Below are 13,462 nucleotides of genomic sequence, written 5' to 3' on the forward strand. Positions count from 1 at the left end.
AACGGTCCATTTTTTGAAAAGGTTCAGTTCTTTAATTTTTTTAACAAGAATGTCCAATTTTTTATATAAATTAAATTTTTTTTTTTACAAAATATTGCTCTTCTCAGTTTGAAATAATAAAAACTGATGCAAATGCATGATTTGGTAATTTTTTTATCATATCATTGGGACAGACACGGCTCCTAACGGATGTCAGGGTCCCACGTGTCAGGGTCCCAGTGAAGAACCCTTTATTATATAAATAACCCTGTTTCTATACATATATAAAAGTTCGTAAAGAAACTCTTGGATTTAATTTATGAATAAAGCTTGCACACAGGCCTTCCTTTTAATGTTTCACTCGAATTGCATTTTTCCAAATGCATTTTTTTGGCAACGGGTACTACCCTTGGGATTTTTTCGTACCAACCAGACCTTTAATACATTTTTGATTTTCAGTTATGATTAGAGATTAGAAAGACCTTTCTATTGATGTATCATTCGATGGATTTGGAAGAAATGCCTTTTTTTCAGGCAAGGGGTACCCCTTTGATTTTTTTCGAAAATCTGAAAAAATAAATTTGTAATTTTTTTTAGCTAAATTAATGGGAACTCTTATTTGTATAAACAAAACTTGTTTCGAGACTTAAATCTGAAAAAATTGAATTTAAGAAGCAATAACTCAGAAACTAGACCTCCAAGAAACACTTAGTTTTCAGTTAGGTATGTAAAAGAAGATCTTTCTTTTGATGTCTCACTCTCCTCGGGGCCCGGCCGGCAGCTCAACGTATGCCTCGCTCCTAATTTCATTTTCTTCTATTTTTGTCAATTAATTGGCTTAACAAGTATGTCTAGTATGGATTGATTTTTTTCTGTTCAACATGAAAATACAATTTTGAAAAGATTTGAAAATTACCATAATCAATTGATTGAATTGTATTTTATATTAACTTTTTAAGTTCATAGAAACTAATGTTACGCATACGCTACAGTGACCTATACAAATCATTTTTTACTTGAGTATCAAATCTGCGAGAAATAGTGAAATACACAACTCGTTAGCAATTTAATGGCGTAAGTTCGTACATTTCAACCAATACGAGTGTAATAATATGATTTTAAAATAATATTTTGTGTCTTGTTTAAACCATTTTAATTATCTTTGAAATTATGCAACAAAAACCTAAGAAAACACCACATCACTCAAGGGCTAATTTTATAATTGGTTCTCTTGAAAAATAGAACGTTAATACCACTGGTCTGCAAGGAAATCCTCCTTTAAATAAAACTATGCTTTTCTAAAGGATTTTTGTATGCTGATTCCGAATCTGAAGTCAGAAGCACGTCACGTTTTTTAGATATTCCCGTTAGAAAATCTCAAAAACCCATGTTTTTGCTGTTTTCGAAGAAATATTTTGGCACAAGGTAATCTTTTTCAATTAAAATTGATACGGTTTATGAAAGAACTTATTTTTTTCTTTCAAATTCAATTTCAATCTTCTCAATATCTCTTTCTTCTCCGAGATATCTTAATTTAAGTAAGTTTAGTAGGTTTGGCATATCTTACCATAAAGAAACTGATCTCTTAAAATTAATATATCTTTCTCCCTAGAATAAAAGTATACTTTTCTAATGGACTTTAGTGTGCTGATTTCGAATCCGAACACAAAAAATTTTGGTCAGCTCTGGTTTTTGAGATATAGTAGTTTTTTTGAGATTTTCTACGAAAAAACTTGATTTTGTGATACTTTAATGCGAATATCTCAAAATCCTCACGTGATAGAATTTTTTGACTTCGGATTCTAACTCAGTACATCAAAAACTATAAGAAAAGTATACTTTTGTTTCTAGGAAAAACAAATCTGAAGCTTTACAAGGCAATTTATCGAATGGTTTATTACAAATAAGATATTTCTAAATAGAAAAATAGTATTATACAATTTCAAAACACGTAAAAATTTTGTTTAATGTATTTTAATTTGGTTTTCTTTAAATATTTGAGTTTTAAAATATAATGGGCATTGATATTTTACATTTTCCTTAATTAAGGTGCTTTTGTTCATGTAGGATTTACTAAAAAGTGAAGGATTTCGAAATGTCTGCTTTTTTTGTCAATCAGTATTTTAAAAAATGAGTAAACATGAATGTAAAAGTTGTCAATCTATAGGTCATATTATGAAGAATAAGTCCTCCAAATTTGAGCTCAATGCGACAAATAGTTTTAATTTTATACAAGCTCAAATGGATCTAAAAGGGTGATTTTTTAGAAACTACTCACATTTTTCAAATATCATTTTTACAAAAATGGTACCTGATAGAATTTTTCTGAAACCAGATTTAGATTCAGGACAATCTAATCTTTTATTATATCAAAAAATTATTTGAAGGAGAAAAAAAGTTAAATTTTGCAGACCAGTGTACTTATATTCTTAAATGTACTACGCTATACATATATTGTCTTTTAGGTCTAATTACAGAATTTAGTTCCTCTTCTACAAAAACACCCTTTTACCCAAAATTATTTCATCTATTGTCAAATTTCTGATACATATCCCAAATTGTATAATGTATATGGTTATATTACGATATTTAAGAACAAGCATTTTGACAAAAATATTCATTATTTTCTGCTTCTCAAAAAAAAAAAAAACACCCTTTTATTTCTTTTTGCAAAACCTATATAAGAGGGTACCTATACGTTGCAAGTGAAATATTTTTAAAGTATTTTGGAAATTAACTAAAAATCATATGTACAAAATTTCAAGAAAAAACCCAGAAGCCAAGGAAAATGAAATTCCCTTGAGACCTTTAAATGCAGCTGGTTACAAGATTGTGGAATACAAATGGTTCAATTCTGTATAAATTTACTAAAATAAATTCCAAGGAATAAAACTTCAAAGTTGATGCTATTTTATCCAACGAAAACAAGTTTTTGTGTGTGTGTTAAAAATATTTGATTTAATTTTAATATTTTTGTATCATATCTGAGAATGTTTTCCAGCACAATGTTCAAAATTCCTTTCATTGCCATTTCCATATAGAAAAACAAAAATATTTTTATTTATTTGTATGCACTTTGTGTATACTTTTGAAAATTTCCTTATATGCAAATGAGCATTTCAGTATGCAGGAACTTGCTTCAGCAACATTTTAAATAATATATGAATGGTCATTCCACGTGGTTTTTTCCTGCTTCTCTTTTTTTTTTTTTGGTTTTTGTGTACTTACTCGTATTTTTTTTAAACAATCCTCCATTTTTTTTTGTCAATCTGAAAGTTGATATATATTTTTTGTTTGTTTCTTTTTCTTCAACATTAATGCACTTTCATCTCTCTTTACATTAAAGATGTAGGTAGTTCGTGTATATAAAGTGTGCAACTACACTCTACACAGTCTATAATAGTATAGAGACAGAGAGAAGGAAAATAAAGGGTTTGTTTGGATAACATCCTGTTTTTTTTTTTTTCCCAAAAACTAGGTCGAAAGGACAACACAAAACTCAGCAAAACTTTTTCACGTAAAAACAAAAAAAAAAAGAAAATAAAAACAAAGGACGCATAAAATTATTATTATGATGATAAGAATAGAAGAGGGTATAAATAGGATGGAATGATGGTTGGTACTAGAGCATTGGACACTGGGATGCCTTCGTTCGGGCAGATGGAGGACGAGATGGAGAAGGACAACCCTTTTGTATAATATATTAATTGCATGCAATGTCTCGTGGTCCACGTGAAAATTACCACGAAAAATTCCACTCCAGAGAGTTTTGTTAGAAAGTCGTCCTCTTCTTTTTGGCCATGAATAGTAGTAGTTGGCAGCACTAAAGCCATCATACACGTGGGGGTATATAAACTACATTATACTTGGGCATATTAAACTTACAGTTATATAGAGTAAATGATGTTGGAATTATTCATGAACGTAGGTTTATAGGGAAGTGATGTTGGAAACAAAATATAAACACAACTCAAAAACTACATTTTGTAGTTCAACAGAAAAAAGGAAATGTTTACATGAAGTTTTTATTCTGAAAAATATTTGATTTAGTTAGTTTTGGCAAAATGTTGCTTTTAGTAAAGTTAGGACTGCCAAGAAATAGTAGATACTTACAAAACTTTTCTATTTTATAAATATTTTTATATTCAATTCGTTAAAGAGAATTTAATTTTCTTTATAATGGGGTTCAATATTTTGACAGAGATTCAGTGAAATTAAAGAACATATCTCTGTATAGTCCAGTCATTATATACATTTGAAAATGCAAAATGACCGAGAAAGCTAAATTTTGGATATGTTGTAGGGGATGCTTAAAAAAGCTTAACGTGAAGTTTTCGACCAAGATTTCCTATGAGCTTTTTCCGCAATAACTTTTTTGACAATAACTCGGCTATCCTTCGAGATACGAAAATTTTTTTTTTGTAGCTTTTACCATGTTCTACAATTCATGCATACACATTTTTTGCGTATCATGAACCGTTTTCGAGATATCGATAAAAAAAAAGTCAAACATTTACGATATGCAATTTGTTTTTTGGACATTATCTATTTTTTGGTGATGAATATCCAAAAAAATATTCAAATCAAATTTGTAGACCCTGTTCAGACCTACAATTTCGTATTTTTTTTTTTGACATTAAAAAAACATTAATGATTGTTTTTTTCACAACCGAACGAGTAGCTTGCTTGGCGGTCGGTGCGGGCTAAACAACTTTGCGGGCGGCTGGAGGTCGTAATTTTTGTCAAAAAACAAAAAAAATAAAAATACGAAATTGTAGGTCAGCTGTGAAACCTCCATATGCGAAGTTGAGTTCAAAGGTAAGGTTATAGCAGCCAGGCATTGAACTGGCTAAGAAGAGAGGATACGGACAGTGCTTAGAATATACATTAGGGTGGGTCAACAAAATCGAAATTCTTTTTTTTGATTTAGTACTAAAAAAAAATCGATTGCTAGACACCTCTAGAATATACACACCAAATATGAGCTCTTTATATTAATGGGAAGGTCCTCCGCTTTGCAATTTTCCATTTTTACATCAAGCTTCTACTAAACAAAAATCATTTTTTTGTTAATTGACTTTTTAGCAAATTTCTTTTTATATTCTTGTAGGAAATTGAACGCGCTACAAAAAAGGCCTTGAAAACTTTTTTCGTTTATCTAACCGTTTAATAGATATTTGAGGTCAAAAAATCGAGAAAATCTTTAAAAATTCGTTTTTTGTTCTTAATTTTGTAACAAATTGAAAAATTATAATAATCAAATGCGCAAGACTTATTCTTGTAGGAAATTCATTGCTCCACAAAAAAGGTCTTGTTAACTTTTTTCATTAATCTAACCATTCTAAAGATATTTGAGGTCAAAGTTAAAAGAAATTATAAAAACATTTTTTATTTTTCAAAATTTTCTAATTTACTGATAGTTCATTATTATCAAGTAAGCAAGATGTATTCTTGTAGGGGCTTGAACGTTCTACAAAAAATTCCTTGGCATCAAATAGATTGCTTTAACCGTTTAAAAATCACTAAGTTACTAAATTTTAAGTAAATCCGTCTATCTACTTTTTTCATGGACTTACTTCATCGTAATTGATTAAAGACAAAAAAAAATTGCTCTAAAGGGCAAGTGTAAACTACCTTTAACCACATTAAACCAGTGTTGTAAAAATAGCAATTAAAAATCCGCATTTTAGATTTTAACAAAAAATTTATTTACTACAAATAAAAATACATATTTTGCATTAAATATAAATTTTGCAATTGCAAATAAAGATATTGAAAAAAAAAAAAACAATTTCTGCATTAAAAATATTGAACCTAGACCGAGCGAGATGTAGCCGCCATTCGCCAACATTTTTTTTTAAGCTTAAATCTTATACAAATTACAAATTATACATATTTTGATTATACAGGGTGTCCCAAAAGTAATGGATCAAACAAAGTATGCTGGTACGGGATCTTAAGGGCTCTCAGAATTTGGTAACTTGTTCATCCCAAATCCTTACGGTTTTCGATTTAATGCAGTTCTTGTGAGATTTCGAAAAATCCCTACTTTGCAACAGTATTTTGCTTCCTGCGCCCATTATTGATTTTTGTTTTTTTAAATTCTTTTACTAAAACATTGCCAAATAATTAGGAACAATTAATTAATCAAAACATTTTTTATTTCATACGCCATTTCGCTGCAAATTAGCTAACAGTTTCAAGTTTTATAAAAAGAAAATTTCTAACTTTTATTTGAGAGCAACACCGCAAAAGAAATTTGTACGGTGTGATAATGGTTTATTATTTTAAAAAGTTGCCCTGTTATTGTAGTTTTAAAAAAAGTATAAAAGTTTCCAAAGTTGCAATTAGATCGCAAAATATTACAATTTTAATTCAACAAAACAGGGTTTTTCAGAACAAAAAACAACCAAAAATAAACACATTTTCTCGAACTGTTATTTGTTTATTTTTCTTTGAACAAAAGCCTCTATTTTTGTTTGTATTTTGGCTCTGAAAAACCCTGTTTTGTTGAATTAAAATTGTAATATTTTGCGATCTAACTGCAACTTTGGAAACTTTTATACTTTTTTGAAAACTACAATAACAGGGCAATTTTTTAAAATAATAAACCATTCCCACACAATACAAATTTTTTTTGTGGTGTTGCTCTCAAATAAAAGTTAGAAATTGATTTTTCATAAAACTTGAAACTGTTAGTTAATTTGCAGCGAAATGGCATATGAAATAAAAAATATTTTAATTTGTTAATTGCCCCTAATTATTTGGCAATGTTTAAGTAAAAGAATTGTAAAAAACAAAAATCAATAATGGGCGCAGGAAGCAAAATACTGTTGCAAAGTAGGGATTTTTCGAAATCTCACAAGAACTGCATTAAATCGAAAACCGTAAGGATTTGGGATGAACAAGTTACCAAATTCTGAGAGCCCTTAAGATCCCGTACCAGCATACTTCGTTTGATCCATTACTTTTGGGACACCCTGTATAAGCTTAAAAAAATAGTTTTTTTTTCCAAAACTCATACCAAAACTCAATGAATTTAATTTTAGTATTTAAATTTAAAAAAAAAAATATAAAAATCTAAACTTGTTCGCACAAAATTTCAACCACTAACGGTAAGACTAAAACAACTTTTTTAGATTTCTCCACCATTGTAACGTTCTTTTTGATTAAAATCTCGAAATTTTTTTTGACACGGAACCAATGTATGTAGATACTTGCAATGCAAATATGAATGCAAAATATGAATATTTTTTGTCGAAGTTCTTACAAGTTTAAAATTAAAAATTAAAATTATATCGAGCTAAAAATTTAGCTCGATATGCGTTATAGACTTCAGCAAAGACCAAAAGATATTGCAGATGAAACGTAGCCTCAATTCAGAGGTACTGGAACATCTTGAATTGCATTATGGATGCTCTTGATCATTTTCTGATAATGTTTAATGTATTTAAATTTGTATCTTTTTTAAACATTACTTGAACAGACTATTTTCTCACAGAAGCAGTTTTTGAAAAACGGTTATCATTTAAGAAGTACAAGTTCCAATTCTGAATAATTAATATAAACTAAATTACTGAGGGCTTTTAGTTTCAAAACAAAACGCAGACTCTCAGGAATTTCCATTGAAATTTTACCTCAGAATTTATTGTGTTTTCGTGCAATTATTCATACAGTTCTTGAACTAAAGTACCATAATTATTTACTTGTTGGTACAGAAAATTTTCTCGAAAAAAAAAATTTAATTCTGACGTCTACATTACTTGAAAGTTTATTTTCGAAAATCTCATTTGAATTAATTATTTTCTTTTTTTATTTTCAGATGGTTTAAGGAAGAAAACGAGCAACTACTGCCTTTACAACTAAGTGATCGAATAACAATGATATCGGCTGGCCTCCTTAAAATCACCAAGGTAAGTTTCTTTCAAAAGTTATTCTCTAATCCAAAAAGCCATTCATATTTACACATCCTTTTGCTGAAAATGTTGAAAATATCTTTACCCATTTATCTTACGCGATGACTGGCTATAACACACTTCCTTTCCAATTCAATACTTCTACTTTCCCACTTGATAACTAAAAATGAAACAAAAAAAACCCAAAGTATTTTCTAATTGCTATTTCTATATTCTCTCCAATGCTCCAATTTTCTAGTTTCAGTTCCATATATCCATATTCATTCGCTTTCTCTATCTCTTATTTCAGGCTCGACTCGAGGACAGTGGCAAATATCTATGTTGGGTGAATAATACTGCCGGCGAGGAAACAATCCAAGTGTCGCTCACTGTCACAGGTATTCAATGAAATTTAATTAAATAAAGGATACGCCATCTTTCCATATATATAGACTGGACACAGACTCCATCATATACCTACACCCTCACCACATATCCCTATTCTTCCAATACCCAATGATAACCTCATCTCCTGCGAATATCCTTCTGCCCCATATATCTTGTCGTCCGCAAAAGCTACTGTCATTATCAATGTTTGATGCAGGATTCTAATGAAATTTGACTTTACCTCTCTCTTTCCCTGAATAGCCTTTCTACAATCTGTAGACCTATACCTAGATTAGAATAGAAAAAAAAAAAAAGGACTGTGGAAAAAAACTCAGTCAAAAAGGATAGGATACCTTAGCTTATAAAGTCTCTTCTACTATATGTGTGTGTGGTTTTTTTCTCTTCCTCTTTCAGCTCCATTAACCGCTCATCTGCAGCCGCAGGTACAGACAGTCGACGTGGACAAGGACGCACAGTTTCAGTGCATCGTATCTGGACATCCTGTGCACGACGTTAATTGGTTACATGATGGAAAACCAATTCTGAGAGATAATCGAGTTGAGGTACGTCATCATTTCTGTTCCATATACACAAATACATACAAACCACCACCCACTTTTTTGAAAAAAAATAAAATTTTCGTATCCTGCAAATGGGGATAAAATGAAATTAAAAATACAAAAAAAAAAAAAAAAGTTACAACAAAAAAAAAAACACATAGAAAGTATCATAGATAAGTGAATTTCGTGGCGAATGTGGGTTTCTGCTGCATCAGAATTCTGGGTTGTGGAATGTGGGTTGGGGGGAATCTGCATAGTTGAGCTGGAGCGCGAGCGGTTGAACTGTGATTTTTAACCCGCATCCACCATCCGCCATATACCGCATCCTCCATATATCCTTGATTTGCATCTCATGCATCAAGCTTAAATATGGAACGGGATAATAGTGTTTTCAAACGCCTCTCCATCACCATCCATTGTGGTGGAGAGTTTGGTTGGTGGGTAGGGGGAGAAATACTTAATAAGATTTAAAATAATGATGGATGGATTTATGGATGGATGGATGGAGAAATATGCAGAATGCAAAAATGCAAAACAGGATGTGAAATTTATGTTTTGAGGTGAAGAAGGTTTTGACCCACATTTGCATTCGCGCCAATAGAATTTCCATTTTGTTGTACGACAAAAAAAAAATAATAAGAAATAGCGAAGTCAAACGAAAACGATTTTCTATCCAAATGCTTTATGTATAGGAATTTGAAGTGACTGGTGGTGATGATATTATGTGTGTTTGTTTGTATTTCAAGTGTTTTTTTCTAGGTTCTTATTAATTTTTTATTTCTTCAGATACTCACAGATCCACCAAGACTGATTATTAAAAAGGTGACTAAAGAAGATCCTGGAATGTATCAATGTTTTGTGTCAAACGAATGGGAACAAATACAATCAACAGCGGAATTGCAGTTAGGAGGTGAGTTATGAATGAAGACAAATAAGATATGCACCTTTTAATATTAAATTGCTAAAAAAAAAAATACTTTTTGAGAATCATCCTTAAGAATGTCGGTTTATTAGAAAGTCTGTATGACAAATTAAAAGCGAAGTATTGTCACTGAAGACTGAACTTAACAAATTGATAACATCGCCATTTTTTTGCCCTTTGCTTGCATAACATTTCTGTCAGACACTGTTAAATCTGAAAACTTTTGCATTAAAAAACATTACTATTTCTGAATAGGGATCATCGTTGTTTCACAAATGTACTGTTAGGTTGAACGTATTGGTTCTACTAAATCAAAGCAATAATATTGAAAAAGTTTTTTTTACATAACATATCTAATAGGGTGGGTCAAAAAAATGGAAATTCGTTTTTTTTTTTATTTGGTACTTCGAAAACTCGATTGCTAGACATCTCTAGAATACACTCACCAAATATGAGCTCTTTAATTGAATGGGAAGGTCCTCCGCTTTTCAATTTTCCATTTTTACATCAAGCTTCTACCAAAAAAAAATAATTTTTTTATTAATTGACTTTTTAGCCAATTTTTTTACATATTCTTACATAGAAAATTGAACGCTCTACAAAAAAGGTTAAATACACTTTTTTGAATTATCTAACCGTTTAGTAGATATTTGAGGTCCAAAAATCGAGAAAATCTTTAATAACACTGGTCAACAAAATTTAACTTTTTTTTTGCCACAAGAATTCAAATATACTTTTCTAGTAGTTTTTGGGGTGCTGAATCCGAATCTGAAGTCAGAAAAATTTGATTGGCCTTTGTTTTTGAAATATTACCGTTAGAAAATGTCAAAAAACGTAATTTTGGCTGTTTTCGAGGTTCTGTTTTTATGTGGGGTAATTCATTATAAACAAATTTGTAATGGTTATTATAAGAACAGATATTCTTCTTTCAAAAACTGTTTAAATTTTCCCGATATCTCTTTAATTGCTCGAGATATCTTTAGTTTCATTTAATAAGTCAAAGAGAAACTAAATTTAATCTAAAGTTTAAGTCACTGGCCACAGAATTTTTGCCACAAGAACCAAAATATACTTTTCTGAAGGTTTTTGAGTTGCTGAACTCAAATCCGCAATCGGAAAAATTCTATTAGCCTCCGTTCTTGAAATATAACCGTTATAAAAAAAAACCCTTTTTTGCATTTTATAACGGTAATATTTTAAGAACGAAGGCTAATAGAATTTTTCTGATTGTGGATTGGAGCTCAGCAACCCAAAAACCTTCAGAAAAGTATATTTTGATTCTTGTGGCAAAAAAAGTGTAATTTGGTTGGCCAGTGTTGTTTCTGATTCAAAGACCGCTACTTAAACTTTAAATATCTCGGGCAATAAAAGAGATATCGGAAAGATATAAACATTTTTTGAATGAATAAAACTAGCTCTTATAGGCACCGTTACAAATTTATTCACAATTAATTACTCCACATAAAAACATAACCTCGAAAACAGCCAAAATTACGTTTTTTGACATTTTCTAACGGTAATGTTTCAAAAACGAAGGCCAATCAAATTTTTCTGACTTCAGATTCGGATTCAGCACCCCAAAAACTACTAGAAAAGTATATTTTGGTTCTTGTGGCAAAAACCTTGTTGACCAGTGTAATTATTGTTTTTTTTGTTCTTAATTTTGTAACAAATTGAAAAATTATAATAATTAAACGCGCATGACATATTCTTGTAGGAAACAAATTGCTTCACAAAAAAGGTCTAATTAACTTTTTTTATTAATCTAACTATTTGAAAGATATTCGAGGACAAAGTTAAACAAAAATATAAAAACTTTTTTTACTTTTCAAAATTTTCTAATTCACTGAAAAGTCATTATAATTAAATTAGTAAGATGGATTATTGTAGGGGCTTAAATGTTCTACAAAAAAGTCCTTTGTCTCCAATTGGTTGCTTTAACCGTTTAGAAGATATTCGCATCCAAGTCGCAATTCATAGGGACCATAAGAAAACTATTGAAATCAGTGGGCATTGGAATTGAATTTTTATTTTTATTTTTTATTTGAATGAAAATGAGTGAGAATAAGAAAAAAGGTCCAAAGCTTAGTTCTAACCTAATGACACTAAAAGAAAAGCAATAAGAGCAAAATTTCAGTGGTCGTTTGACCCCTTTATCCACTAAAAAGTAAAGATTTCTTATTCTAAAGATTTAAATTTTTATTGAAAAGTGTTTTTTACACTCTAAGAGATAAACAATCAGTTAACTGTTCGACGAATAAAATTATTAGGCTCCTTAACAATCAGATAACAAAATTGAATTCTTCAATCAAGAAAACTCTATTCTACAGATTAACAAAAAAATGTCAAATTCAAAAATATTCAAAATTAAACGTCATTTTTATTCATAATTGTTTTTGTTTTCTTGTGTTTTCTTGTATTTTTTAAACGTACTTGTTTTTAAATTTGTGAAAAAAAACATCTTTATCTTATATATAAAAAAGAGTTCGTTAACTGTGTGTGGCCGATAAACTCGCGTTTGGCTGGTCCGATTTTGGTAATTTTTTTTTGTCAAGTTATTAAAATTAATGAATTTATATATATATATATGTGTAGATGGTTTGTATAAAAAAAAATTAATACCTTTTCTCCCATCTTTACATAGCTGTTAATTTGTACGAGTGATGAAACACTCTCGCTTTTTAAAAAATTTAACTTAGCTTAATTTGTAAACAAATTAATTCAGACAGGATTTCAAAATTATTACAATTATTATCGATTAAAGCTAGCCCCACCCGCTTCGCTAAGTGCATTTATAATAAAAATTTAACATGTGTGAAAATATTTTAAAACCGAAAAGTGAATTTATATTTAATGCAGTGAACATTCTCAATTTATTCTAATGTTTTTTGGTTAGATCAATACCTCATATTTTCAACAATGGGCTTTGCGCTTTATTTATGGTTAAAGCGAACGTAAGATGAACACAAAATAAAAAAAAAGCAAGTCTGACGGAATCATTTAAATTCGATGAAGCAAAACATCTTTGTCTTTGAATTTTCCACAAAAAATGGTAGCTTCAATCAGAGCTGCATTAAATTCCCTACGGGAAAACTGGTATTATTACAAAGTTTTAGGTAGGTTGATATTTCGGAGCAATATAATTGGTGCTCCTATTGCGGAGTTCCTGGTTAATCGAAGGAATTCAATAACTCCGTCGGGTAATTAACTACATCGTTTTCACTTCTAATTGTGTCAACTGATTTGTGAAGGCTGATATATAGGTAGATACATTATACCAGAAGAAGATCCAGTGCTTTTTATTTTTAAGATGTTTTCCCAGTACCAAAAGTTAAGAATTAAAGAAAGTATGGTCATTCAGTGTTTAGGTTTGTGTTTTTCATATGCACCTGGTTTCTGATGGTACGGGGAAAACATCTTAAAATAAAAAGCACTGGATCTGGCTTCTTCTGGTATAAAGTATCTATATATCAGCGGCAGAATTTTCTAAGTAGGGTTATTGGACAATAATTCCACTTGATTCTGAAGGCCAAACTACAATACGAATGATCGAGGAATGATTTGATTCAAACTGAGTGTCCAAGCATAAAAATTACAAAAATCACGGTTCGTTAAATGAATAAGCAATAAAAGCAAAAAGTTTCTAAAAATCATAGTAAACTTCAGCACGATGCGATAGCCCAGTAGGCATTTTTGAAAATTTCCTACTGGGCTGAATT

The 13,462-nt window shown here is 30.1% G+C and overlaps 1 protein-coding gene across 2 annotated transcripts in view; it reads left to right on the forward strand.

Moving 5' to 3' along the window:
* The window catches only part of LOC129912644 (cell adhesion molecule Dscam2), a 151,617-nt gene that overhangs the window by 83,849 nt on the left and 54,306 nt on the right, over positions 1 to 13,462 (forward strand). For both annotated transcript variants that reach the window (XM_055990983.1, XM_055990984.1), the window contains exons 9-12: positions 7,802 to 7,892; positions 8,185 to 8,272; positions 8,676 to 8,824; positions 9,608 to 9,731. In XM_055990983.1, the coding sequence (XP_055846958.1) occupies positions 7,802 to 7,892; positions 8,185 to 8,272; positions 8,676 to 8,824; positions 9,608 to 9,731 (452 nt within the window). The remainder of the gene's footprint in view (positions 1 to 7,801; positions 7,893 to 8,184; positions 8,273 to 8,675; positions 8,825 to 9,607; positions 9,732 to 13,462) is intronic.

Source organism: Episyrphus balteatus, chromosome 2 (assembly GCF_945859705.1).
Source record: "Episyrphus balteatus chromosome 2, idEpiBalt1.1, whole genome shotgun sequence".
NCBI lineage: Eukaryota > Metazoa > Arthropoda > Insecta > Diptera > Syrphidae > Episyrphus > Episyrphus balteatus.